Raw genomic sequence first — 25,832 nt, 5'->3', positions numbered from 1 at the left:
AGTTTAGTGTAAACCGTTGAAAATGCTCTAAAAATACAATAATAGGAGCAAATATTCCAATAGGAGCAAATACAAAAATCCCAGATTTTGTTAGCCTAATTTGGATTGCTTCCGTAGTTTAGAAGATGGTTTAACTGGAAGCTTAAAGATGGAGTCAATAACTTCAACAAGCAACGCCTTCCTTTTCTCTTTGAAATTCCAAAGCTCACAACTTCCACTTGAGGTATGCTCTTGGAATTCGGTCAGTGCTTCGACAACCATGTTGTGTATCTCTTCCCCTAATTCTTCCTTGAGCGATTGCAACACAACATAATCCTCCTTGATCGATCTCTGCACACAAACACTAACTGCTAATAATTACCGCATCGAAAATGCAAAGGCAGATACACATAACACACCTGAGGCTTTCCATTGGCATCTTCAACGAACTTGAACGGATACCACTGCTCATCTTTAAAATCTTCTGCTCCCACACCGTGCAGAGCACGACGCCCTCAATTTCATTGTCCCCCGCAGGCCTCCTCATAACCAAATGGTTGATGAAAGCGTCGTGGTTGAGTTGTCCTATTCTTTTCAGACCAATATGGCCATGGCGGCCAGTCTCACCCAACCCCTAATATATTAAAAACATCAACACAATGCATTGCCAGACAATGATGATCATATCAAATAAAAGTGATGTTACCATAATTAGCTCCTTGCGAACACCTTGCAGCTCATCGTTACAGGCTCGCTCTTTTGAGATTAGTACATTTATCTCTTCTGTCAGTTCATCGATCTTCCTCTCCATATCTGCACGAGCCTCCTTCGCCCTCTACATATATATCATCAGTCTCAATGCTAGCTAGTGGAATACTACAATAATATTATGTATACCTTTTGTGCTCTGGCAATCTTTGCTGCCATCTCATCCATTTTTGCCTTAAATTCAGCAGCCTCCTTCTCCCTCTACATGTATAACAACAAACTCTCAATGCTAGCAAAAAGAAAAAAAAGGAGAAAAGGAGAGACAGCAAAACAAACAACCTTTTTAGTGACTTGTGTTCTCGGCCTCTTTAGAGGCACCCAGTCTTCATCGGAATATTTTTCTGGCGATTGGTATGATATATCAATGGCAAGATATCGAGCCATTGCAGAATGCCGGGCCCTCTGGTGGAGGCTTAGGGAGCCCTCCGACACACGAATAGCATGCTGGAGGAGGCTAGCAAGGTCATAGTCCTGGTCTTTACATGCGCAATAGGGGCATGTAAATTTTCCATCAGCCGCCTTCACTTTCTCATTTCCAGCCTTGAAACCTTTATAGCACGTTTCTTTCATCTCCGAGATGTCCTCCTCACCCATTCTCTTCATAATTAACAACAAGAAGATAAATAAAATTTAAAGAAACATCTATTGTAGACAACAATTTTAAAGCAACTAATTCAACATAAAAATATATCTAACCGATAGAAGGCGGTGAAGATAGTGGTTGGCAGTGGACACTTTCTCCTTCTAACAACAACTGAATTAGAATACAGAATAGCAAGAAGGTAAGAGTGGGGAGAAGAATTACATGCTGATAGATGTCGACTTTACATATATTTATAGAGAATATGACTATATGCAAGAAAATAGTACTAATAGTAATTAAATTTTGGGAAGACGAAGAGAATAGAAGAATTGGCGGCAGACTCTGTGCCTTCCCTGCTTACCGTCTGTGTTATAGGGAATTGGTGGAATAACTGAAATAATAAATGTGCTGGAAAAAGTAAATGAATGATACTATGAGTGATTTATTTTCTATAATTACTTTACTCAATAGTCAATACGCAGATAATAGCGAAACTGCAGACATACACATAGGGATGTCAATGTAGCCCGCAACCCGTGGGCTGGCCCGAATAGCCCGCTAAATTTATAGGGTTAGGGTCGAAAATTTCTAGCCCGATAAAAATAAAACCCGATAAGCCCGCACCCGATTAACCCGCAACCCGTTAGGGCCAGACCCGAAAACCCGATGGGCTGGCCCGATAACCCGGTAAAATTTATATTTTTCAATTTTTTACTCCTAATTCGACACTTCGTTGACTAATTTTATGACATAGATAACTAAAAAAAGATAACTTTCAATTTTATGGTAAATATATAAATTATATATTAAATTATTATTAATATAATAATTGTTAAATAAATTAATCTCACTAAAAGAATATTTAAAATTTTAACATGCATTAAAATTTCACGAAATATCACAAATATTAGTATTTTATGATTGAGTTTAAACATATATATCAAATTTATCATAATTAAATATTTTATATTTTATAAATATAATTAATTTTTATCATGATTTATTGGATTGTTCGAGCCTTAACCTCATCGGTAGCAACCCGATTAACCCGTCGAGCTAGCCCGAAACCCGAGCTTTTAGGGTTAGGGCTGAACTTTTACAACCCGAAAGAAATCACAACCCGGCAAGCCCGCACCCGATTGACCCGCAGCCCGAGTAGGGTTGGCCTGAAACCCGATGGACCGGCCCGATTGACATCCCTACCTACACATGTTTGTGAATCCACGGGTAATAAAGGAATAAAGAATGATGTCCTAAATATTTACTTTTTTATTTATAAATTATAATTTTACAATATTTTTTTATTACAAATAAAAATAATTAGGTATTTTGAAACAACATCTATGTTGTGCAATCACATGGGATCCAAATCCCACCTAAATAACACGTTATTTTCTTTATCCCATAAGAATATATTCTCTTCGTCCCATAAATATGCAACATTTGGGAATCGGCACATGTTTTTATTTAGTTTTGGTTTGTGAGTTAATGAAGAGAGAATAAAGTAAGAGAGATGAAAAAGTAGAAATAAAGATGTTTCCATTTTAGGAAACGTTTCATTTTTAATGAGACAAACTAAAAAGAAAAACGTTTTATTTCTAATGGGACAGAGGGAGTATATATTTTTTGTTGGATACAAATTTTAAAACATAATTAGTAAAGTAAGAAAAAGATAAAAAGAAAAAATAATTAAAATATTATTAGTAGAGAATGAGTCCGATCTTATTAGAGAAAAATGAGTTTCTAAAATTAGAAACTGTAGGACCGAAGTGAATATTATTTTTATAAAATAATCATGATATTGGTTTACGAGGAGAAAGTTGCAAGAATTGGCAAGAATCGATTCTCACGACTGTCGTATAGTTGTAATATCTCTCAAAGAATAGTGTGAGACCTTGGAAGGCAGACTTACAGTAGGTTAACGACTCTCTCCTTTATCAAATACGTCGTATCCTGATTTAACACTCCTCACAATACTATCGGGCGAGAAGGTGAGGAGCCGGTTGGAGTTTCAACCTTTTTGCAACAAGTAAATTTGAAGCGTACTAAAGACAGTCAATTGTGGTATATATAATTCCACGTCACACTGATTCCATCACCTAACCACCTAGGTGGGGACACGTGGCACGCTCTCGGTCCACCTCATGAAATCCAACACAATTGTAAAATACTCCTAACCACCCAATCAGTTACTTACAAACTTGAAGCACAACACACAGTGACCGCCGCAGCAGTCAATGGCGTCGATGCTTCGGTCGCCGCTCCCTCTCTCCCACCACGCATCCACTTCTGTCTCCAGTTTTCCCACAGCTCCTCACATACTTGGAAATTTGCCGGCGCTTCATCGGAGAAGCTGTGATTTCAAGAATCAAGTCGTTTGTCAATCCTCTTCCGGTGAAGTCACCTTCATTCAGCCCCCTAAATCTAAAGATGATCTCGATGCCTCTCTCAAGATCAAATTATTGGTCTGATTTCCTCCCTTCATGTTTTTGTCTTTTTATTAAATTGGGGAAGTTAGTGTTTTGGTTCATCTTCATAACATATTCAATTCTAAGATCTTTATTTGAAGTAGTACTAAATTTCTATCAAGATTGAGCTTTAGATTGCTATTTATGGACCACTCAATATAAATAGTCATTTTTCTGCTTTTTTCCACTTGCTTTAGATATAAAAGATTGTTTTTTTGTGAATGGGGAAGAAATCACAGTGTAGCATCTGATTCTTAGTGTGATTTTCGATTACCATTTGTTACTAAAAGTAGTAGTGGTGTTGCAGAGTGCTGTTTCTGGGCTGAACAGAGGTCTTGCTGCGAGCGAAGATGACCTGCGAAAAGCCGATGAAGCCGCGAAAGAGCTTGAAGCAGCTGCAGGTCCAGTTGATCTGTGTGCTGAGATTGATAAGCTTCAAGGCAGGTGGAAACTCATTTACAGCAGTGCCTTCTCAACTCGAACCCTTGGAGGTTCCCGGCCCGGCCCACCTACGGGGAGGCTTCTTCCCATAACTCTCGGCCAGGTACAGAAAACACCACCACCTTAAGTAGTGGAGTTGTAGTAATTAACATCTCCATTCCTATTGATTGAATCATGATTAGGTGTTCCAAAGGATCGATGTCTTCAGCAAAGACTTTGACAACATTGTTGAGCTCGAATTGGGGGCTCCGTGGCCTCTTCCGCCTGTCGAATTGACCGCCACCTTAGCCCACAAGTTCGAACTCATAGGTCAGTGTTACTAAATCCTTTAATTAGAGTTTGATCATGTGAAAATGTGACTGCAATGTGATGATAGGAAGTAGTGGAATCAAGATCACGTTTGACAAGACAACGGTGAAGGCTACGGGAAACTTGTCTCAGTTGCCGGCATTGGATGTTCCACGGATACCGGATGCGCTCAGACCTCAATCTAATACGGGAAGTGGTGAGTTTGAGGTTACATACCTTGACTCTGATACACGTATAACTCGAGGGGACAGAGGAGAGCTCAGGGTTTTTGTCATCGCGTGATGGCACGGTTTTGAGAACTCGGGTTGCTGCTGTTTTCTCCGGTGAGTTTGATGCAGTTTTAGGTGCATCTGTTGTAAAGAAATATGCATTGTTCGTGAGCTGAATGTAAAAGAATAACACACACCTCCATGTTATGATACTTTTCCTTCTCTTACTTCTACATGATAGTACTATGAAGGATCAAATGTGATAGTTCAATTTTCGATGGAAATGTCATGTGCATTCTAACATATGATTATGTGCATTTTACACGCAATGGCAACGTATGTGTAATGGAAGAGGGGCTTAACTTCTTCATCGTCTTATTCGCCCGAATTTAAGTTAAATTTTAATGAAGTTGGCGTTACTAAAGATTGAATTGTTGGATATTGATATTAAGAAGGGTTGAAGAACAAGAGAAAAACAAAGAAATTTAGCCACAAAAGATAGGTTTAAGAGAATAAAATTAAAAAAAATAGCAAAATATTAAAAAATAATGTAACTTTAACTTATTTATATAGTACTCTATAATATGGAGTAATTGTAAGAAAATGGCCTCAATAATACTCCTTAGCACTACATTGTTTCTTACCTATAAAAATTATCTAAATTTGTAATAATAACACGCCAAAATATGATAAAATAGAACGAGAGAGTACTCCTATTAAAATGGATAGCAAGTATCAGGTAATTTTTGACCCGATACCCATCTGATATTGAACACCTACTGCCCGCAAAAATAAGGGTAGGAATTAAATACTAAAAATAGCTAAAACTCAAATCGGATACTGAATCAAGTAAACCAGATAAATTATATTAATTGGTTCAGACTTAGGAACTTAGGGTCAGATAAATTATATTACTTGGTTCAGACTTAGGAACTTAGGGTCATTAGAGCATCTCCAATGCCGGCTAGCCAACCGGCTAGCCGATTCGCGTCGCTAGCCGGTCGGCTAGCCGAACCATTGCAGCAGGCTAGCCGAGGATCGGCGAGAAAAGCGGCGTGGGCTAGCCGATTCGGGTGCGCTGGCCAATGCGCTGGCCGCCATTGTGGCGTGCCGATCGGCCATCGTTATTTTTTAATTTTTTTTTTTATTTTTGAAAAACTATATAATGTATTTTTTTATGATTTTTTTTAATTATGTAATTTTTAAATAGGCACACAGACGACAGGCTAGACCCAATACAAAATTAAGACCCCCGTTCGGCTAGCGGCAAACTATAACGGATTCAAGGCATACTAACATTTTTTAATGTATTTTTTTAATAAATTAGTGAGGAGTAGAGTGGGGCGGTGGCTCGTGTGTGGAAGTCCGAATTTTTTTTATTATGTAATTTTTTTGATTTTTAGTTAATGTACTTTTTTATTTAAATAAAATTAACGAATTTTTCCCGTATATATGTCGTAAAATTTAATTCTGTAATTTAATCGTAATTTTAATTCCGTAAATGTAGTATTTTTTGAATTATTTTTATTGCGGCTGACCTAAATCTGATGTGGCAGGTGGATTTTTAGTGCTGTTGACGTGGCAGGGAGAGAGAGTGGCTGGCCTATGGATAGCCTATTTGCATTGAAGATGATCTTACGGATGTTACACAACATTTATACTGCAAACGTTTCCCATATACTATTATTCCATCAATCACTCCTACACTTATACCACACAAACTCAAACCATTATTTCCTCTATTGATACGGGACAATTAAATAACATCAATACAAATTCGGTAGAGCATGAGACTTTGAAGGTGAGGGGAAAATCTGTGGCACAAAAAAAATTATTACTCTACAACTACATATTAAAATCTCGATTGCAATTACACACTAGTACATAAGAAAGTATAAAAAAATAAAGAAATGAAATGTTAACACTATGATATGCATAAATCATATCATAAGCTCGAACCATAAAATTAATATACTAGTACTAATACATAAATGAAAATGAAGAAAATAAAAATTAAATTAATACTGACAGAAGACATTCCACAAACCCCAAAAAACTAGATACAATGATGAATCCATCCATTTGTTCGGAGAGAGAAAATATTCACTTAGTTGCCTTTTTTTGGAGGGCAAAATATTTAAATTAAGTTGACGGGCCCGAACCCAACTTATCGGCCCGCAAAAGAGAGACGTTACGAATACCAATTGTAACGGCTACTTTTAATTTCAAACTCTAAAAACCAAAAACAAAATATTCCGGACAAAAAATTTGAAGAATTCTCTCTGAGAATTTCTCCACTTCTCAGAAATTCCTAAACCTCTCTTCATTCTACGATTTCCCCGTTGAAATTCCGCAAAAATATCGAAGAATTCTCTATTGTATAGTTCTACTGAGAAAATGGCTCCCACACCTTCATCAAAATCGAGTCTTTCGACGCCGTCATCGAAAGCAAGCACACCCCACCACCACTCCAAAACCCCTCATTCAAAGCATCGCCTCAATTTCGCCAAGGAAGCGGCGTCGGAGCACCCAGTGGAGGTCATAGGGCGAATCCGCGATCACCCCGATCTCAAGACCAAGCTCAATGCTAACCCTTCCGCCCTTCAAATCGCCGGAGACGGCAAATCGGTGAGAGTCAAGACCGAAATTGGGTACCGCGACTTCACTCTCGACGGAGCCTCGATGTCGGAAGAGGACGATCTCGAGGGCTTCTACAAGAAGTTCGTGGAGTCGAGGATCAACGGCGTGAAATTGGGCCAGAAATGCACGATCATGATGTATGGCCCGACCGGGTCGGGCAAGAGCCACACGATGTTCGGGTGCTTGAAGCAGCCCGGTATCGTGTACAACTCGCTGCAGGGGATTTTGGGTGGGGAGGATGAGGAGGAAGAGGGGAAGTTAGGGCTGAGGACTTTTGTTCAAGTGACTGTGTTGGAGATTTATAATGAAGAAATTTATGATCTTTTGTCTCCAGCTACTAATGGTGGAGGCTTTAGTCTTGGATGGTCAAAGGGTGGCTCTGCCTCCAAGGTGATGTTCTGTTTTTGGTTTTTGTTTCATTCATTTTGAGGTTTTAATTGTGTTTGATATGCTGATAACCTGATTTAGTATGTGATCATTAGAAGTTGATGATTTGGGGAAGTTTATTTTGATCATATGGATATGATGATGAATTGGTTTAGCTCAACTTTGGCATTTAAATTTTAAGCAGATGTTCCCTGTTGTTGTAGAAACTGCAAGTTCAGTCTCTCAATTTAGCAATGTTATGCAGGTGAAGCTGGAAGTGATGGGGAAGAAGGCGAAGAATGCGACTTTTATTTCAGGCAATGAGGCTGGGAAGATACTGAGAGAGATTCAGAAAGTGGAGAAGAGAAGAATAGTAAAGAGCACTCTTTGCAATGAGAGAAGTTCTAGGAGCCACTGCATGGTACTTTTCTTGGAAACTTTGATAATTTTGAAGGGCCTTGTGATATGATATGTAAACTTATTTTTTCCATGTGTTGCAGATAATTGTTGATGTTCCGACTGTTGGAGGACGCCTCATGCTTGTAGATATGGCTGGCTCGGAGAATATAGAGCAAGCTGGTCAAACCGGATTGGAAGCAAAGATGCAGGTATATATAAGTTTTACTCTCTTATAAAATGGTGTGCTCAGATGTGATGATTGTGAATGAAAAACATTCTTTGTGTACATACACAGACAGCAAAGATCAACCAAGGCAACATAGCACTGAAGAGAGTGGTTGAATCGATTGCAAATGGCGACTCTCATGTTCCCTTTCGTGATAGCAAGTTAACCATGCTTCTTCAGGTTTGCTTATGATCTGTAAGCCCAATTTGGTTATGAATCATGCCTTGATTTGTGGAATTGACTCGAGTTTTTTTGAGCAGGATTCGTTTGAGGATGATATGTCCAAGATTTTGATGATACTATGTGCCAGCCCGGATCCAAGGGAGTTGCATAAAACGGTTGCAACCTTAGAATATGGGGCGAAGGCAAAGTGCATAGTTCGAGGCCCCCATACACCTGTGAAGGGCGCTGAAGATTCTTCATCTGCTGTTATTATGGAGTCGAGGTTAGCAGCTCTGGACCAGTTCATCTGCAAGCTACAGATTGAGAACAAAACACGGGAAAAAGAGCGAAACCTAGCCCAAAAGGAGCTCATTAGGAAAGAAGAAGAGGTCTCTTTGCTAAGGACAAAGCTTGCTTTGGCAGAACAAAGAGGAGTTGAAGCAAGTGAAGAGGAGATCAATTCGAAAGTAAATGAACGTACACAGAAGCTTAAGAGTGAGTTGGAGAGGAAGATACGAGAATGTGAGAACATGGCCAACGAACTTGTTGAAATGGAGAGGCGAAAGATGGAAGAAAAGATTCTCCAACAGCAGCAGGAAGTTGAGATGCTGCGCCAGCGTCTGGAGGAGATTGAATGCGAACTTCGTCTCTCAAAGGGTGGGAGCTCGTCCGTGGATATGGAAGGTGGAACTTTCATGAAGAAACTTTTGCATTCCTGCAATGACGATTCGGACATGGTTAAGTCCATGGATTTGGCCAATTCACTCGACTTGGAAACGAAAGTGATTTTCAACGGAGATGTAAATGGCATTGCTAGTGCTGTTTCAGGCTACTCGTACCTTAACGAAGGGATTTACAGTTTCCCAAACAACAGATGCTTGACCACTGTGTACGAGGAAGAAGAATGTGAGGATGAGGATGACGATAAGAGCAGTCATTGTGATGATGAAGTGCAGAAGGAGGTGATCGAGGAGAAACAGATGATAGTGACACCAGATGTTGCTACCCAGGATCAAGGGAAGTCTTGTTTCGGTGATGCATCAGAGCACGAGGGACTCAGATTGTATGACGACTCTGAAAACACTGAGGAAGCAGCTGCCTCTCGCCAGCTGAGGATTCAAAATATTTTCACTCTGTGTGGAAATTATAGAGAACTTTCACAGCATGGTAACACTCCTGCGCCAGCTAGAACGGCATCAGATAGCAATGATTCGTATGATACATCAATAACCATGATCAATGAAATCTCCCCACTCGAGAAGAGCATCTCAAAAGATCTTATGTTGTCGAATAAACTTGCCGTGGGAGAGAAGGATCTTGGGAAATTGGAGGAGGACCACGTTGAAGTATACGTGAAGTGGGAGGCATCAAAGGAGAATCCCGGGAAGCTCATCACCACAATGAAGGTTTTGAAAGACTCGACTCTTGCTGACTTGAGGAAGTTGATAGAAAAGCATCTTGGTGGAGACCAACAACAGTCTTTCACGTTTCTTGCTCTTGAGGTATGCCCTCATCATCATCATCTCTCTCTCTCTCATGATTGTTATAATCCTAACCTATTGACGCTTGTGAATAAATAGGATCCTTCTGGTGCCCCTGTGGCAAAGGATAAGGAGGCGACTACACAGACGAGCAAGCTCCCTCTTTGCAAGAACCAGCTACGCGGCCACCTGGCTTGTTTACGCCCAGTGAAGGCAGTTCAGTGTCCTGCTCGTCAGCCCTTTAGCCCGCTGGAAAACAAGGTGGCTACAACTGCGATACCGCCACATCTCACAAAGAGGGTTGATGAATGTTTTTTACCAGATTCCACATCTCCACACCATTCATTACTGTAGTTCTACTAAATGCTGTTGTGTATTCATATGTTGTAAGCCTAGACCGCGCAATGAGCTGCACGAATGGGTATGTATGCGCAGTTTATGTACTCCTGGTGCATCAAGTTGACAATGGCTACTAAAGCATGTTTTCTTCTGCAGATACTTGTGTTCTTTTTACAAATTCTGTAGTTTCTTTGTCCGGTCTGTCAGTGGAAATCTCTTTCCTTGTTTCATACTAAAAGGTGAAAGAAAGTAAAGTTTAAACTGTAAAGTTGTGAAAAAAACAGTAACTGTCGAAAAATGGAATTTCCTTTGGATTTCAATAATGTTGAATTTCACAATAAGATGAAAAACAAACAAACAGCCCTCCAAAGCTTACATCTCAGTAGATAAAAAAGGTGCTCTCCTACTCTAAAAGGACTGTGAGAAGGAAAATCTAAGCTATCATTAATTCTTTAAGTAAAGAAGAAAAATCTAAGCTATCATTAATTCTTTAAGCAGAGAAGAAATTGTTTTCTAGGAAGTCTAATTCAGATGTGTCCAATTCGCTCTTCAGTTTAAGCAGCAACGCCTGCGCTGTGGCTTTCAAATGTTTTCGTTCCAGTGGGTGATGCCAGAGAGCTAACAGCACCTCAGGAGGGAAGACCGGTGCAGGCTCAGCGTGCACTGGACTACCTTTCACCACGCATCCATTTAAGCTGCAAATCAAAGAGAGAATCAAAATCTAGGCAGAGAAGATCACTGTAATTGTTCAAAATGATATTGATGCTGTATATTTGTACCTGTTCAGGATCTTCACCATGTTTGGCCATTCAGAAACTTTAAAATGCACATCTAGTACATTCGGGTCTCTTGAAAAGGATGCACTAACATCTCCAAGAGATCTGCATATTTGTACAACATCTCCTACAAGGGGAAATCTGCTGCTTGTAATCCTTACTGCTGTCGTTCTTGGACAATCAATTCTTAGTATGACCAGATGCCTTCCCAAGACATTGATGGACTGTTTTGCAAGCGCCCGTTCTTTGCCAATTTCTGTCTGCAACAATATTCCAGGGTCTAAGGTGACTGAATGAATAACAGCAAGCAGAAAAATCAATAGGCACAGTATATGGAAACTCTAAAAAACCTTCAATAACAAAATTCCAAGCAAATGTTAGGTTAAGTGGAGAACACACAGTCAGACAGTGGAGAACATTAATTGAAAGTCTGAAAGCAAAAAATTATTCAAATTTAGCTAGAGAAATGTCTCATCAAGAAATAAGGAAACCAAAGAAGTTTTGAGGTAGCATATTATACCTCCAGCTCCACATAAGCAACAGAAGGGGAGGGCCCCAGAAAATAGCTAGATACTTTGCTCTGACAGAAGGCCAGAGCTTCTACTATATGGTGTGAACTCATCTCTTCAGTTAAATGTTCTATTCTTATCGTCCTAGTTGGGTTCTTTACTAAAGCAGCTGGGATATCAAGGTCGCCAAGCAAGCCAGGAACGGTTACTGCGCTCCTGTTTCCTGGAGCAGCAGGTTCCACAACTATCTGCCCAGAAAGATACATTCCAGATCTGCTGAGCGCTTTCAGAAGCCCGTCTCTGGTCTGCAGTCAAATAAATGATAAACATTATGATATTTAACTTTTCCAGTATGAAGTCCTTAGAATAACTCAAAGTACAAATACATGGACTTGTATGTGTAGCCCATATGAGAATCAGTTTTGAATTTCCAAATTCTTGTGGCATCAGTTTTCTGTCTGAACTAATTATGTGTAGAATAATAGAAATGCTCAAGGAAGAGAACAGCTAATTACTGACCTTAAAATCGATAGAAGCAGTTTTGAACTGAGACCTTGGGGCATTACGACATTCAATTTTCAAGATCTCCCCACAATTCTTAAAAAATTCAGATAATGCACTCTTGGAAACAGAACTCTGCAGGAACCTTACTAGTACTCTGTGCCCCTCTGATTCTGCTCCGGCCAAATTCTTTGTCTGTCTTTGCTTTTGATCATTATTACTTGTGGGAAGCAAAACCTTCACACAATTTTCTTGCTCTTTCAACTCAAGATCAAAGCCCGATTTGTTTGTCTCCCTGTCCTCAATTGTAGAAGTCCCAGCTGGAAAAGTTAGCAAATTCGACCTATCATACTTGTCAGATCCTTGCACGTCAGCATTTGATGAGTTGCCTTTAGTGAGACCTGTGCTACTATAAAGCTCAGTTGGATTGAATGGTGAATGCCGTGCTCCGATAGATAAAGTTTGAACAAGCCTTTGAAAGGGATTTTTTTCAGCATCCTCTTCACAGGGTTCATTTGAAGGCTCATGAGATGGATGAATAGATGCGTTATTCTTTGCCCTATCATTCCGAGCCGTGGTTTCACTAGGATTACTCTTATGCACCGTGAAAATATCACTTAGAGTTGTAGTCTTATGGCGGTCACCGTATTGTGGCATTATATTCCCAAGAACTTCTACCTCAGAGAGGCTGGGATTCTTCGCCACAGCCCTAGAGTTCATTGAGAATATGTAAAGAACTCGTGGTTTAGGAGAAAAAGAATCTAACAACCTTACTAACACAAGGGAAGGAAACCATAGGAAGCAAGTACTATATCCTCTTCACAATGGCTTCTCTCCCAACTCTAAAAGATACAGAGAAACAGATCTACATAAACAATATTGAAGTTGGAGGCTCCAACCAAGAAACCTTACATCAACAACATCATTTTCCACATTAACACTATGATAATGAAGCAATTGTACTCAGATCTTAGTGAATTGTGCAACACCCCTAAATCAGATGACCCAAGACCTTGATTAAGTATTAGCTTTTCTTGTTTGGTACGATAGCTTAATATATCAAGATATTAATACACTTAATAAATACTATACTTTTTAAAGCCACTTAGCATCTCTATGCAAACTATCCAATTTCAGCTTAATGTTTAAAACAAACACGTTAATTTATATGAAGTTACACAGTAGCAAAAGACTAAAGTTCAAAATCAAAACAGAATTGAAGCAAGAGCTACTAAAACTACTCTTAAAATCAGCTGAAATGAAATTTCGTAGCTATATTACTACTTAAAGTAATTGCACATTTTCAGTCTCGAATCAACTTTTCTAAGAATACACAAAATTAAAGAGAAAGAAAATCCTTACTCGCTTACTATATCTGATAGCATGATCTTTGTATCAGCTTCTTCCTTCAATTGCAGCGTTCTGCCGCCGTCGCCATCAGAACTCCCTGAAGAGCAGAATTTTGCTGTTGCGGCTGAATACCCTGGGTGAATAAAATTGAATAATCATCACAATGGGAGATGCTTGAAATGAGTTAAATAATTAAAAAAAATGGCAAGGATTGTTCAGTTTGACCTAATCTGCAGGAGCGAATGGTTGAATTTGGAAGAAGGAGACGAGAGAGAGCCATTTGCGCGCTCTCACTGCTTAACTGTTACTCAAGGGGGGTTTGCTGAGGTTTAAGCAAAGTACAAAAGGAACTATTACAGCCAAATTACAAGAGTGGCCTTGTTAATGTAATTTTATAAAATTTGTAAAATTCAAAGTTTTAATAAAGCTCAATTTTGGTCCTGAAGAGTAATACTATAAAAGAGTATAGCTCAATCAAACTAATATGAACAAAATACGAATTTGGTTCTAAACATATGACCAAAATATACGAATTTGGTAAAAAACATCCACTTTATGAAAAATCGACCTACAACAAATGAAATCTTTGTTGGGGAGGTATATTATGTTATTATAGCTCTGAGACTGAATCTTTAGTCGAAGAACAAAAGTCATATTTTTCCAGTAATTGTTAGATTTTTAGTATTTTATGAATTCAGCATTCTCGTATCTGCTTTCTTCATATACTTTGTATTAGCTTTAAATTGTTTTGTAAGAGCAAATGTCTGCACACATAATTGGGGATTGATATCTTACTTATGGAATACTGAAATACGTCCATTTTAAAGGGAGAATTTTCGAGTATTTTTTTAAAAAATGGGTGACAACTGAAGTTGAGTTCATTAAAATATTATCCTACGTATTTATTTGTTCATTAAAATTCATGGATGCATGTAGGATATTGAATGAATAATGACTGTTTATCTCTTCATGACAAAATTTGACAGAACTAGGAATCGGGCATGAAACAGTTTAAGATTCGAATACTAATCTACATATATAGTCAGCCTTTCTGAGGCTTGGAGAGGATCTTGAGTTTATACATAAATGGAAAAACATATCTGTTGTCGCACAGAATTTATCCTGAGCCCGGATACTTTGCAAATAGTGGGATTTCAGGAACCAGGGGCTGCTCTTCAAACGAGATTCTCCTCTCATTTGCCACGGGAATAAGAGAGGAAGAGTGTTCCAACAGCACAGATATAGACTTCCAACCTGATTAGTAAACATACCACAGACTATTAGTACCGAGCCAAAGTAACAAAGTCACGCATGAATGATGGAGCTGTAGAAGAAATGTAGTCTACATGATGGACTTGAATTTTGTATAATGATGGATTCTCATTTCCTGCAGAAAAATAGATGCAAGGGAAACAGGGACTTTCACCTCAACATTTGAGACTATGATGCTTGCTTCTTTTCACTGGATTTGATCCGAAAGGGTGACAGTAAAGAGAAATGGCGAGATGCTGTGGCAAAGTAGAAAACGAATTATGAATCAATGTCATTGTCACAAGTACAGAAAAACATAGTATAAATTTTATGCAGATTAGGGAACCAAAAAACTCACTCTTTTGGGGAGCACTGCCATCAGGGGAACTTTCGTCTTGTGAGATTAAGTTCTTTAATGTGTGAACTGAATTCAAAACAAAAAGAACATGTATCAACAGGTCAGGCATTTCAAATTATTTAGCAGAATGGCTGTCGATTGTTTTTCATGCTGCCCTCAATGTAGCAAATTGTAAAAAGATAAGAACAGGAACAATTGCCCTAGAATAGAAAACATATTCTAATTTTACCAATTTATTGTTCTTATGTACGATATGATTAGTGGCTGATAATGTGATATTAAATCTTTCAGAATTTGAAATTACATACTGCCTAATAAAATTATCTTATCATGCATGCAAGGCATCAATATCTGATTGGACAAAGTATACCAGGTTTTCAGGTTAGGAAATAGAGCTCACCTTCACCGGTTGAAGTCATCTTCTTTGCATTATCATGATCAGAACCATCTGCAGTAGTACACTCTGAGTCAACACTTCGATCTACTGATGATGAGTGATTCTTCTTTCCAAATTTCAACAGCCTCCTCAAACCTTTAGATGATTCTTTTGTGGATGTTTTCTCTGAATGTACTTGATTTATCTCCATCTTGAGGGCTTTCACATCAAGTACATGTGCTTTGAGAGTTTCTTCAGCTCTTGGAGGCATTGCTAATGGTGCCTTGCCATACTCTGTACGGAGAGTGGAAGGGTCTTCCAAAGAGGAGGCACGAGCATGAGGGGCCCTATAAGGTTGTTCAGAAGCACTATTGCTGGCAAAGTTTGGAGCATCCTTCTCCGAGTAGGAACTCTTTACCTGAGAAACACAAGATATGTTTTATCAGAATGATGTGCAAACTGATCGCCCGTTATGAAAATTTGGGGATGGAAACCTATGGATTAGGGTCTACTTTGATTTAAGTGTGGGGATGTGAGTCACATTGTTTACCATGTATGAACCAATGCAGTATTATTGTATTAGATACGTCACAAGCAATACTATATAAAAATCTGTCAAGAACCACCTCAAAATAACTTATTTTCAGTTAATATCAATTTATAATATCAAACCTCATTATAGTCAGATTGCTTATTTAGCTGACAAGTTATCAGTTCTTTATCAACTCCATCCATGGATGAAAGGGGAGCATGTATTGCAACACTTTTCTCTCTTATATCAAGATCATTGTGCTGCTGGCTACATACCTCCAGCTTTCTTTCCAGTGAGTTTAGTGTTGGAGCAGAAGGCTTCTCAGACTCAAGGACAACAACAGTCTTCTCAACTATAGGGTTCTCATCTATGTCAAGTTCACGTGTTTGATTGCAGATCTTTGCATTTAGTTCAGCCTTTTCTGGAGCTACAGAAGGCCTTGCTCCAATTACCTTTTGTCCTTCCTTCACTTTTGATATGGTCTCATCAGCATTCACAGGCAACTTCCCTGTTTTGATCTTCAATTCAGGTAGAGTTGCAGCCTTACTTCGGTCAAGGTTGATAATAGCAGATACTTTGTTCCTCTCAGGGCCCTCTGGCAACTTTCGCTTTAATACCGCTTCAGCACTTCGGGCTTTCATTGCGATTACAGGAGAGTTGGTGACTGTTTTGGGCTCTGATAACCTTCTAATCCGGGACATGGAGGCCTTAGGCTCGGGTGTTATGCCATTGGTTTCTCTTTTTGTCTCAGACAACGAAGTTGCAGACCTGATTAACCTATTCCCTGCCTTTTGGCTACCCTCACTTAATACACTAGCCTTAGAGGTTTTATTCAACACACCTGACCCAACTGAAGTTCGGACTTTGGATCTTTGCAATGGGGACGACGATCCAGGCTCTGAATCACTGAACTTTGATCCTCTATTAGTTGCTGGAGAAGTTTTAGTGTGTAATTGTTTAGCCTGAGGTGAGGGTGTGAATGCTTTCACCCCACTGGTAACACCCTTAGCAGCAATTCTTTTTTGCCTTTCTAGCTTTAAAGTTTCAAGTCGCTTTCTTTGTGCCTCCTCCTGTAAATTTGTAATTATTAAAGACAGAAGAAAAGTTCATTGAGAAAGAAGTACTAGATGTGTCATCTATGATTCATGGGTATCTTCGATTAAGCAGCGAGTTTGGAATCAATAAAATGATTAACAGTGTGGATCCGGGTATCAACAATGTATTACGGTACATAATGTGTATGTGTGTGCGCTTCAATTTTTCTATATCTGTTACTGTGAATTGTGTGCTCTCAGGCATATGAAGCTACTGTGTCAAAACCTATCACAACATTTAATGCAGCAAGAGTCAACCAATTATTAAAGGCGATTTTCATTACCTGCTCTTTCTTCATTTTTTGAAGATCAGCTTTGTAAGTTCTTAAACTATCAGCACGGGCTCGTGCATCCTCTAAGGGGTTCATCTTCGACGGTTTGGCCTTCCTCAAAGGGCCCCCAGTTCTTTGCTTCTGCAACGATTCTGATGCAACCCTTGCCCTCCTATCCTTGTCTGATTTCTTTAATCCACCCTTCACATTAGTAACATCTTTCCCCCCTTTCTTTCCTGACAATTCAGCACATACCTGCATTTCGTAGTCTAGAGCAGGGTCATATACAGTAGACCTCTTATCAATTCCCCTTTCAGGTATCATGCTCAAATCATTAGGCTCATACTCTACTTTGATTTTGTTTCCCGCGGGGCCAGACTTTTGATATTTTGATGGGATCTCAGAATCCATGTCAATAACATTTCTATCTGTTCCTCCATCTTGATCTAATGACATTGACCTAAGTGGTCCAACCAAGGTTTCATCAGCCATTCCAGGTGATGATTCTCTATCATTCTTATTAGTATTCTCATACCTATTGAGAGCTAGTGGATCTGATGAATTCCTGATATTAGTCTGGCTCAATTTATTATTGCCAATCATATAATCTTCATGTGTTGTACTATATAGAATCTTTTTTCCATTGCTTTCAGAACACTGGATATCTCTTCGACCACTGCTTTCCCTAAAGTCACTATCAGTACTTGCAAATTGAACTTCGCTACCACATCCCCTGAGCCTACGAGAAGCACTTCCATTGATTCCGTGGATGTCTTTCATCCTATTATCTAGCATTTCACCCCCATCGTGTACACCCAGAGCCAATGGGTCATCACTGGCAGCATTTGCATGTCTCTTCAACTTCACACCCTTTTCCATCCCAAACATACCTTTATTGTCAGCATCAGCATCTTCATCTTTGCCTCGCAGTAAACAATCTTGAAATGCCTGCCAGTGCCTATCATCAGTATTTTTGTCCATAACAGAGACATCATCATGGTTTAAATTCAACCTATCAACAGATCTCAGCTGGCTTCCTCCTCTTTTGGAAGATCTATTAATCACATCTTCATCCACATTTTCACTTTCTGCATCCATGTCCGAATGTGACTCTGAATTTGTGTCACTGCCAGATTTTTTCCCTTTAGAATTGATGAAGTTAATATTTCTTATTACAACCCTGCCAGATTTCTTTTTGCTAGAGCCGCCTGATATTTTTCGTGACCTCCTACTCTGTGAAGTTTCCTCATCAGATTCAGTGTCATCCAAAGAACTTGTTCTACCAGTCTCCTTCATCTCTGACTCATTATTACTATCCCTAACATCAGAGCGTTGTCTGTTCTGTCCTAAATGAGAACCTAAATTTGATGGGGAGTGTTCATGAGAGTAGTGATGTGGCTGCACAAAAGGGCCATTACCAGCATACGGGTGATAGTAAGGCATTCCTTGTACAGGGTATGCTTGAAATACTGGTTGACCACCAGGCGAAGCATGCATAGGCCATGGAGGATAAACGAGATGAGGAACTTGTCCTTGAAAGTGTTCTTGATGACCATTAGAAGTCGAGTTATCTGCTGGATGCCAAACAAAAGGAAGTGGAATCAAAATATATACTTTTGGTTATAACAAATGCAATTATCATTGAAGGGTGTATACAACTTGATCTTACGGTTATAACACAGGCAATTATCATTGAAGGGTATTTATACAGACTTAATCTTACCAGCATTATGTGACCCTGATTTCCCGATATGCTCAGAGGCCAGCTCATGGTTAGAGTCATCTTGGTTATTGCATGGGCTAGAGAGAACAATGCCAGATGCTTTAACTGAGGAGAAGTTAGGTTGAGGGGACAATGCTTCTGATGCTTCAATATCAAGCCACTGTCCGGTTTCATGCTTACACTTCCAGAGATCTATGAACCTTGAGCATGCCTCCCTGTTGAACTTACATATATCAAATGGAACTTTCTATTCGGAGCATTGGTTTAAAAACCTATATTTTGGCCAACAAGAGGGTGGAGGAGGAACTCACATTAAACGTAAAGCTCCAAAACACTCAGCAAAGGAAACAAGAGGTGCCACATGATCAATATCAAAACCTGCTGCTACAGCACGTGCAAAGGCCATTCCTTGTTCTTTCTGAAGAGCTGTTTTACGGGTCTCAAGGACTTTCAGAAGCTGAACTCTGGTAGACACACCATACAACTAAAATTAGAATCCCTTATCTCGAAAAAAAAAATGATACTCTATGAGAAGTTATTTGCATGGTTTCTGAATGATCCCCCAACCCAAATAAAATCTTTATAACATTGTAATAGCAGGGCATTTGTGATGGCAATGCATAACATACTTTGGATTCTCCTCCTGTGAGCATGACCCATTAGCTACAGGTGGCAGCGCTCCAGGCTGTCAAAAGATAGCGGAGTCAGAAAATATGTAATACAATGTATAAGATGAAAAGGAAAGTTGAGTGCCTAGTCACCGTGTACAGGACAATAGCTTTCTCGTCATTAGCATTTGCCACAGATTTGCCACCTGTTAATAATTTTAGGGTGATCAGTGTTGCATCACTTGCTGATAAACATCACTGATAGTCTAATGTGGAAAAGAGTGAAAAATAAACAAAATAGAGCATATGTAAGGATGGAAGGTATCCAAGGTCAAAGTTCCTCTCTCAACTGTAATTGTATAATAAGACAAAGGAAAAGGATAAAAAAGGAAGCATAATAATTAAGCCATTGTTGTTAAGATATATATCACCAGAACTTGTTAGAGATAGAGAGCAAAAGATGAATGAGCATTTATTTAGGAATACTAAATATATATTTTGTTTTCAGATACCTTCATAGCCTCCCAGGGATTTCCCTCGTTGGCTTTCCACCTGTGAGTACAATTAAACAGTAAGAACAAAGAAATTTACAATTGTAAGCACGTAAAGAGTTTTTCCATTGGCCAGTGGTTTACGTTGCTTTGCCCGATATCATTGCAGCTCTGCAATGCAATTGCCTCCCCAATATGTACAATCTCAGTTTCTATTGTATAGACACGTTCTAAGATCTCAGGGGTGCTCACAAAACGAACAAACCTGTTCAAGGCAGCAAACATAGTTTTTTCTTTTAACGATTTTTAGCACAGAAATATAAAAGGAACTGAAGCAAAAACTAGATTCACATCTTTTAGAAGGAATCCATAAATGTTAGCAACATAAATTATACTAGTATTTGGTTTTCTCAAGGCAGAATTTTAAAGGGCAACTATATGATAGAGTTTTGAACATTCAAAGAATTGGAAAGCATTTCATCTTTCTCTGAGATGAATCTATATATAATAAAGACATGTTTGCAAAGGTAGTCCTTTGGGCATCCATGTCTATTGGTTTGGACATGTATAAGACAGGAAAACCAAATAGGAAAAGTAGAACAGTTCAACATGCATTCATCCTACTAACTCAGAAATATAAAAGCTTTGAGCTTACAAAGTTATTTTGTATGAAGCTGTTAAAACCAAAGACACAAATAAATGCCAGGTTTATACTATCTGACAATTCATGATTCAAAGCATTTGGTATAATCACTATTACCAATAAAAAAAATTAAACTCAACCTTATGCCATTTCATTATAAAAGCAAACTCTAAATTTGGATATCTTAAACATATATGCAAATTACTAAAAAATGTATGATTATGACCCAAACAGTAAACTTGACACGTGCAAAGAGGTAAATTCTATACTCTAGCTAGAATCTATGGCACCCAAACCTTTTCAGAGTGGCCTTTGTAAACCATGATGCATCACTTCCGGTTTCTGGTTCAAGCAAAATTGAATAACCACCTTTATCAATTTGATCTTGGGCAGTCTTTAGGTGTGCAAGAAATGGATTTAGCAATCCAGAAGCAATTTTCTCTTTCCCGTCATTTGCTATGATAATCAAATCACACCTGATAAGTGGGAAACCATCAGGCTACCAGCAGGAAAAACAAGGATTGTATAACACAACTCAACTGCATCACCATCACAGAAGATATATGTGCTGTCAAAACAATGAATCCTGATAGTCTGGCAGACAACTTGCAAAGTGAAAGTGAAACTGTGGAAATAGTAATATGACGACTCTTTTCTGATGATCGCAGACAACTACTAAACTCCTGCGTGCTATCCAATTTTTATAAGAACAAGTAGAAGAGTCAATCTCAGAATATGATGCTACTAACATCATACTTCTCAAATACCTATGCTTTACTTCAAGTAGAGTAGAGGAAGCCAAAAAAAAACTAAATATCAGAAAATAAACCGCATAATGACCAAACAAACACAAAAAGATCGACACTCATTAAAAATGAAGTTTCCAGATCCTTTTTATTTATAGTTCAACCGCAATCATGATTACACTACTTCAAGCCTCGTCCTCCTGGATTATCAACACATTACTTTGGAGAAGTGACCGGATAAAATCTAAACAAAACTAGAGACATCTTTGGTTTAATTGTTTGCAGTCTCAGTAGCCTTCCTTCAATGATGAAGCACAACTGACTGAAGTCACTGAACGATTTTCATGCCAATATAGTCAAACAAAAACAGATAAAAACTATTGCCTCTCAGGCTGTTTCAAAAATAAACTGACAGGCTGCCAAAAGAGAGTTTGAACAGCTCCATTTCATCAGCTCGTTCATATCATTACAATTCCAACCTAACACACACACTGATACACACGCGCACTCACAGAAATCGAGAATTAAATAGAGCTAGGGCGAAATGCAAACCTAGTCCGAGTTGGAGTGAGCTGAAATACAGCCGAGCTGAGGCGAGTGCTCGACTTCATACCTTCCCACACTAGTGTTTCAGATCTCGCCGCAAAATAAATGCCTAAAAACAAGCAAAACGCATAACATTACAAACAACATTCATACAATTTCAAACGAAAAATCAAGGAACGAAACAAAATAGTAGCTCAAAGAAAGGAAATTTTTGGTAGTGAGAGCTCACAGGCTTTCCCCACCAACAGACCTGCATTTACAAGTGGACGCACGCTACCGCACTTTTGCCATTCCGTGTAAATCGAGAGAGCGGCGATAGAGACAATAATGTGTATGTATATTGAAAAGTGTGTCAGAGTAACTTTGGATGCTGCAAATCAAAATCAAAAGGTGAAATAATCGTATTTACATGTTGGAAATTTGGTCATGGAGTTCATTAAATTATTCATTTAATTTACTTCAAATTTGAGATTTAAACCTTTGCATTTAAATCTATGGAGCTCCTTTCAAAAAAAGCAAATTTGTTGAATCAGATTAATTAAAAGGGGCAGATTTTGGTCAATTACACGCCTTCTAAATTAAGTTATACTTTAAAATTTTGCAGTTTTTTTGGTAGTGTTTATGTAAGTGTTTATTAACAAAACGTCATCGTTTCCAATTAAAAAGTGAAATAATGAAATGAAATAAAAAAATTATTCTCTGCACAATCTTTCTACTCATTCATCTCTTCCTATGTTTTGAATACTGATATAGAAATTGACAAAAGTTGGTGTGAAAGTACGAAATGGCACTTCAATTTAGTGGATTCAAGTTGGTGCTTTGGGAGTTGGTGGTGCTAATTTGCGCAGAAAGATGCTTCGAGGAATGTTCTTCTCCAATCGTGTATAATTATATGTGACATATGAAATATATTCTATAATAATCCTAAGTTTTTATACTAATGTTAATGTACGCGTGGGTTGGGTAGAGGGGTCCTTGGATTCTACCATCTTATATGGGTTAAATTTGTGCGTGTAACACTTATTTTATCACATAATTAGTATGGACCACTAATTAATTTTTGCACATAAACTTTAGTGCTTTTTATCGGCCCATTAATATTATTCATTTTCTACAACTACACTGTATATCACTATGAGAGCAATAACGGTCATTGTTCATAATACAAATTTGCATGATTGTATAACATATTCATATGTATGTACAATTACGTGAGGGTGAGGGTGATCAATTGCTAACTCATCATTTAATTGCTAACTATAACTAATTTAAGACTATATGATTTTTAAAAATGTGTGGTCTACAATTTGTCACGTGAAATTTTAGTTTTTATTAATTAAATCGAAAAAAATTAAAAAAAAACATAAAATTAGGGTTTTGGATGAAAATGTCAATATAGTGTTTCGAAAATATCAACACAATGCTCTGAGAATGTCAGCACAAATTTAGGATTGACATTGTATATGCTTTATATTGACATATTATCTTAGTTGTATTGACATTAGCCTGTGTACGAAAAATACGAAAATTCTAGATTTTTTTTTTTTAAATTTTGACGTCAGAACATATGCATGTAGTATATCGTTGGAATCCTTATAAAATTATCTTTAATTTGATATATGTTATATGAATTTAAAGTTTTGAGATTTTTTTTAAAAGTTAGTTATAACTAACTTGACATTAATATCCCTATTGATTTTTATTGAAATTAATCATATAGTCTTATTAACGTTTTTTGTTGATCGTATTGACATTTTGTGGTTAATGATCTAGGCCTTTAATTTGAATATCTAATAGCTATTATTGAATTATAGTTAGTAATTAAGCATTGAGTTAGCAATATAACACTCCCCACTGTAGTAAATTAATCGTTTGGTAGTTTATTATGCATCGTTATTGGCATTATTTCAGTTTTGGGCCGAATCCATCCAACTAAATAATATTTTACTATAAACTAAATTTTATCTAACCCAGAAACATACTAATGTACGCATATTAGTAATCCGTTTCTCATTTAATCATGGGCCGAATAATTAAAACTAGCTTCGCATTTTTATTATGGCCATTAATCAATAGACCAGGTAATTCATTTACGTGTACGCATAATTTTACTCCCATATGTCATGACAATAGTCAATCATAATTATAAATCATTATATTTTGTACAAACATGCAATTATATTTTGTTAGAAGCATTTAGCATGTATATATGATACTTAATTATCAAAATAATAATAAAGGTTCACGTGTTCGTAACCAAATTTGAGAGCAATAAATTGGACTTAAATTAAAAGGGTGTCGAATTGGGGCCAGGCTATAATGATTAATTAAGAATCTGTGGAAACAGCATATGATGCCCACTTCTGCCTTTTGAAAGCTAAATACCAGTTTAATGGAGTACTAATTCTTACATTACTTTTATAATTAAAGAGTGAAATTTAATAATCTCAATCACATTCGCACCACACTTTTTCCTCCCTAAGTGCTCCCTATGCAATAATGCAGCTTGGAGTAGTTTAGGAATTTCATAAATTGATTTGTATATTCTTAATTTGAATGAATTCAGGGTCAATCTAATTTTTATTTTTATTTTTATGAGAATCTAAATTTATTGTTTCTTTTTTTGATAGATAAGGCACGCTGGAGGTAATTGGTCTGCACACATTTGCAGCAACCATATATCAGTTGAATTTTAGTTTTATATTCAATGTGTTGAAGTTTATAGGCTATATTCATTGTGTCTAATTTATTAGGAGTATTATTTAATGGCAACTGTCTGCTAAAAATTATGATGTCACGCACATAATTGTGTGTCCATACTGTATGGAGCAATTTATAATTAGGGTCATTGGCAAATAACACACCAAATTTGAATAAATTTTGGCACAAATCATTTTATAGACCTAGTATGTTGATCTTGTAATTTTCAGTATAATGACGCCCATTTCAGACTTTCAAAGACCTACACTAGTAATGGATTACCTCGAAGTTTTTTTTGCTTTGCTTCAATGGTTGTATCGCACTATGTTACAAAACAATTCAAATTTGGCAATGCTCGCTATCACGTGGTAGTGCTAGCGCCTAATTGGACAAGATTCTGAGGCAATTTCCCTTTGTGGGCTTTGCAGTGGACTAATCCATGTCCGTTGCCTAGATCCCATCCCGACCCAATCTTTGCATTGTGAATGCGCTAACTTAGAGTATATGTAATGTGACAACAATTTGAATTATTTTTTTATTTAAGGACTCCGAATAGTTTTCCTTACTAAGTAGTACTATCTAAGATGGATAGATTCGATAAATGATTGAAAATTGTGTTATGACAAATATGAAAACATACTGTTTTGGTTTCGAGGAGAATTCCGATGGGCACTTTTTTTTTCTTCCTATTTGGAAATCGCATAGTAATTTCTGTATATTCTACTGCCAATTTCTGATTGAAAATAGTATAGTAGGGAGGAGATGATAAAATATAAAATTAGTTACAGTTATATAAAATATACTAGTACTAGTACATGTTATGTAGTGCCTGACAACAAATTCAATAAACTCTGATATTTGTACTGTTATCTATCAAAATACTCCAGTTATAGCATCTAAAATTTATTTGAATACAAATATTATCCTATGCACCAATTGTTAACAGATACATGAGCATTTAATGTGGTAAAATCTGAATCTCAATT

The 25,832-nt window shown here is 37.7% G+C and overlaps 5 protein-coding genes across 10 annotated transcripts; 2 read left to right on the top strand and 3 right to left on the bottom strand.

Annotated features, from left to right (window-relative positions):
• Positions 1–613: 613 nt before the first annotated feature.
• On the bottom strand, positions 614–1,341 carry LOC125195364 (uncharacterized). The gene is made up of 3 exons (XM_048093522.2): positions 1,027–1,341; positions 877–948; positions 614–814 (listed from the first exon to the last, which is right to left on the bottom strand). The coding sequence occupies exons 1-3, from the start codon at positions 1,339–1,341 to the stop codon at positions 614–616; spliced, it is 588 nt and encodes a 195-aa protein (XP_047949479.2).
• Positions 1,342–3,515: 2,174 nt separating this feature from the next.
• On the top strand, positions 3,516–4,990 carry FIB4 (Plastid-lipid associated protein PAP / fibrillin family protein). Its single transcript, XM_048090463.2, has 4 exons — positions 3,516–3,795; positions 4,106–4,342; positions 4,422–4,548; positions 4,616–4,990. The coding sequence occupies exons 1-4, from the start codon at positions 3,568–3,570 to the stop codon at positions 4,828–4,830; spliced, it is 807 nt and encodes a 268-aa protein (XP_047946420.2). The 5' UTR covers positions 3,516–3,567; the 3' UTR covers positions 4,831–4,990.
• Positions 4,991–7,016: 2,026 nt separating this feature from the next.
• On the top strand, positions 7,017–10,525 carry LOC125196085 (kinesin-like protein KIN-10A). Its single transcript, XM_048094450.2, has 6 exons — positions 7,017–7,787; positions 8,029–8,184; positions 8,264–8,371; positions 8,458–8,568; positions 8,649–10,052; positions 10,131–10,525. Exons 1-6 carry the CDS (start codon positions 7,155–7,157, stop codon positions 10,383–10,385), a joined length of 2,667 nt encoding a protein of 888 aa, XP_047950407.2. The 5' UTR covers positions 7,017–7,154; the 3' UTR covers positions 10,386–10,525.
• A 133-nt stretch (positions 10,526–10,658) lies between these two features.
• LOC125196086 (RNA-binding (RRM/RBD/RNP motifs) family protein) lies at positions 10,659–13,873 on the bottom strand. 2 transcript variants are annotated; one of them, XM_048094451.2, is made up of 6 exons: positions 13,732–13,873; positions 13,519–13,639; positions 12,175–12,865; positions 11,667–11,960; positions 11,150–11,406; positions 10,659–11,065 (listed from the first exon to the last, which is right to left on the bottom strand). In XM_048094451.2, the coding sequence occupies exons 1-6, from the start codon at positions 13,784–13,786 to the stop codon at positions 10,861–10,863; spliced, it is 1,623 nt and encodes a 540-aa protein (XP_047950408.2). In that variant the 5' UTR covers positions 13,787–13,873; the 3' UTR covers positions 10,659–10,860. The 2 variants fall into 2 exon arrangements, with proteins under 2 accessions (XP_047950408.2, XP_088913507.1); XM_089057381.1 differs by having other exon boundaries at positions 13,519–13,630; positions 13,732–13,835.
• A 573-nt stretch (positions 13,874–14,446) lies between these two features.
• LOC125196083 (COP1-interacting protein-like protein) lies at positions 14,447–22,556 on the bottom strand. Of its 5 annotated transcripts, none has more exons than XM_048094446.2 (15): positions 22,376–22,556; positions 22,153–22,255; positions 21,151–21,330; positions 20,356–20,476; positions 20,233–20,272; positions 19,874–19,926; positions 19,742–19,797; positions 19,424–19,576; positions 19,113–19,327; positions 17,402–18,963; positions 16,164–17,093; positions 15,516–15,909; positions 15,116–15,181; positions 14,933–15,014; positions 14,447–14,760 (listed from the first exon to the last, which is right to left on the bottom strand). In XM_048094446.2, the coding sequence occupies exons 2-14, from the start codon at positions 22,209–22,211 to the stop codon at positions 14,947–14,949; spliced, it is 3,897 nt and encodes a 1,298-aa protein (XP_047950403.2). In that variant the 5' UTR covers positions 22,212–22,255; positions 22,376–22,556; the 3' UTR covers positions 14,447–14,760; positions 14,933–14,946. The 5 variants fall into 5 exon arrangements, with proteins under 5 accessions (XP_047950403.2, XP_047950402.2, XP_047950405.2 ...); XM_048094445.2 differs by having other exon boundaries at positions 22,397–22,555; XM_048094448.2 differs by having other exon boundaries at positions 16,299–17,093; positions 22,397–22,553.
• Between the last annotated feature and the right edge of the window lie 3,276 nt (positions 22,557–25,832).

The sequence above is a fragment of the Salvia hispanica genome, chromosome 4 (assembly GCF_029641045.1).
Source record: "Salvia hispanica isolate PSC_SH4W2 chromosome 4, Shi_PSC_v1, whole genome shotgun sequence".
In the NCBI taxonomy this organism is placed as follows: domain Eukaryota; kingdom Viridiplantae; phylum Streptophyta; class Magnoliopsida; order Lamiales; family Lamiaceae; genus Salvia; species Salvia hispanica.
The sequence above is the reverse complement of the archived record's forward strand: the minus strand, read 5'-3'. Positions and strand labels throughout refer to the sequence as shown.

Coding starts and splice junctions, on each gene's coding strand:
- LOC125195364 (XM_048093522.2), bottom strand. CDS start 1,341: ATGGGTGAGGAGGACATCTCGGAGATGAAAGAAACGTGCTATAAAGGT. Junction 949..1,026: donor GAACACAAGTCACTAAAAAG/GTTGTTTGTTTT, acceptor TTATACATGTAG/AGGGAGAAGGAGGCTGCTGA. Junction 815..876: donor AGATTGCCAGAGCACAAAAG/GTATACATAATA, acceptor ATATATATGTAG/AGGGCGAAGGAGGCTCGTGC.
- FIB4 (XM_048090463.2), top strand. CDS start 3,568: ATGGCGTCGATGCTTCGGTCGCCGCTCCCTCTCTCCCACCACGCATCC. Junction 3,796..4,105: donor CTCTCAAGATCAAATTATTG/GTCTGATTTCCT, acceptor GTGGTGTTGCAG/AGTGCTGTTTCTGGGCTGAA. Junction 4,549..4,615: donor CCACAAGTTCGAACTCATAG/GTCAGTGTTACT, acceptor ATGTGATGATAG/GAAGTAGTGGAATCAAGATC.
- LOC125196085 (XM_048094450.2), top strand. CDS start 7,155: ATGGCTCCCACACCTTCATCAAAATCGAGTCTTTCGACGCCGTCATCG. Junction 8,185..8,263: donor GTTCTAGGAGCCACTGCATG/GTACTTTTCTTG, acceptor CATGTGTTGCAG/ATAATTGTTGATGTTCCGAC. Junction 8,372..8,457: donor GATTGGAAGCAAAGATGCAG/GTATATATAAGT, acceptor GTACATACACAG/ACAGCAAAGATCAACCAAGG.
- LOC125196086 (XM_048094451.2), bottom strand. CDS start 13,786: ATGGCTCTCTCTCGTCTCCTTCTTCCAAATTCAACCATTCGCTCCTGC. Junction 11,961..12,174: donor CTGCTTCTATCGATTTTAAG/GTCAGTAATTAG, acceptor ATTTGACTGCAG/ACCAGAGACGGGCTTCTGAA. Junction 11,407..11,666: donor TTGCTTATGTGGAGCTGGAG/GTATAATATGCT, acceptor ATATTGTTGCAG/ACAGAAATTGGCAAAGAACG.
- LOC125196083 (XM_048094446.2), bottom strand. CDS start 22,211: ATGAAGTCGAGCACTCGCCTCAGCTCGGCTGTATTTCAGCTCACTCCA. Junction 19,577..19,741: donor TCACAGGAGGAGAATCCAAA/GTATGTTATGCA, acceptor TGTGTCTACCAG/AGTTCAGCTTCTGAAAGTCC. Junction 15,015..15,115: donor TGGCAGTGCTCCCCAAAAGA/GTGAGTTTTTTG, acceptor ACTTTGCCACAG/CATCTCGCCATTTCTCTTTA.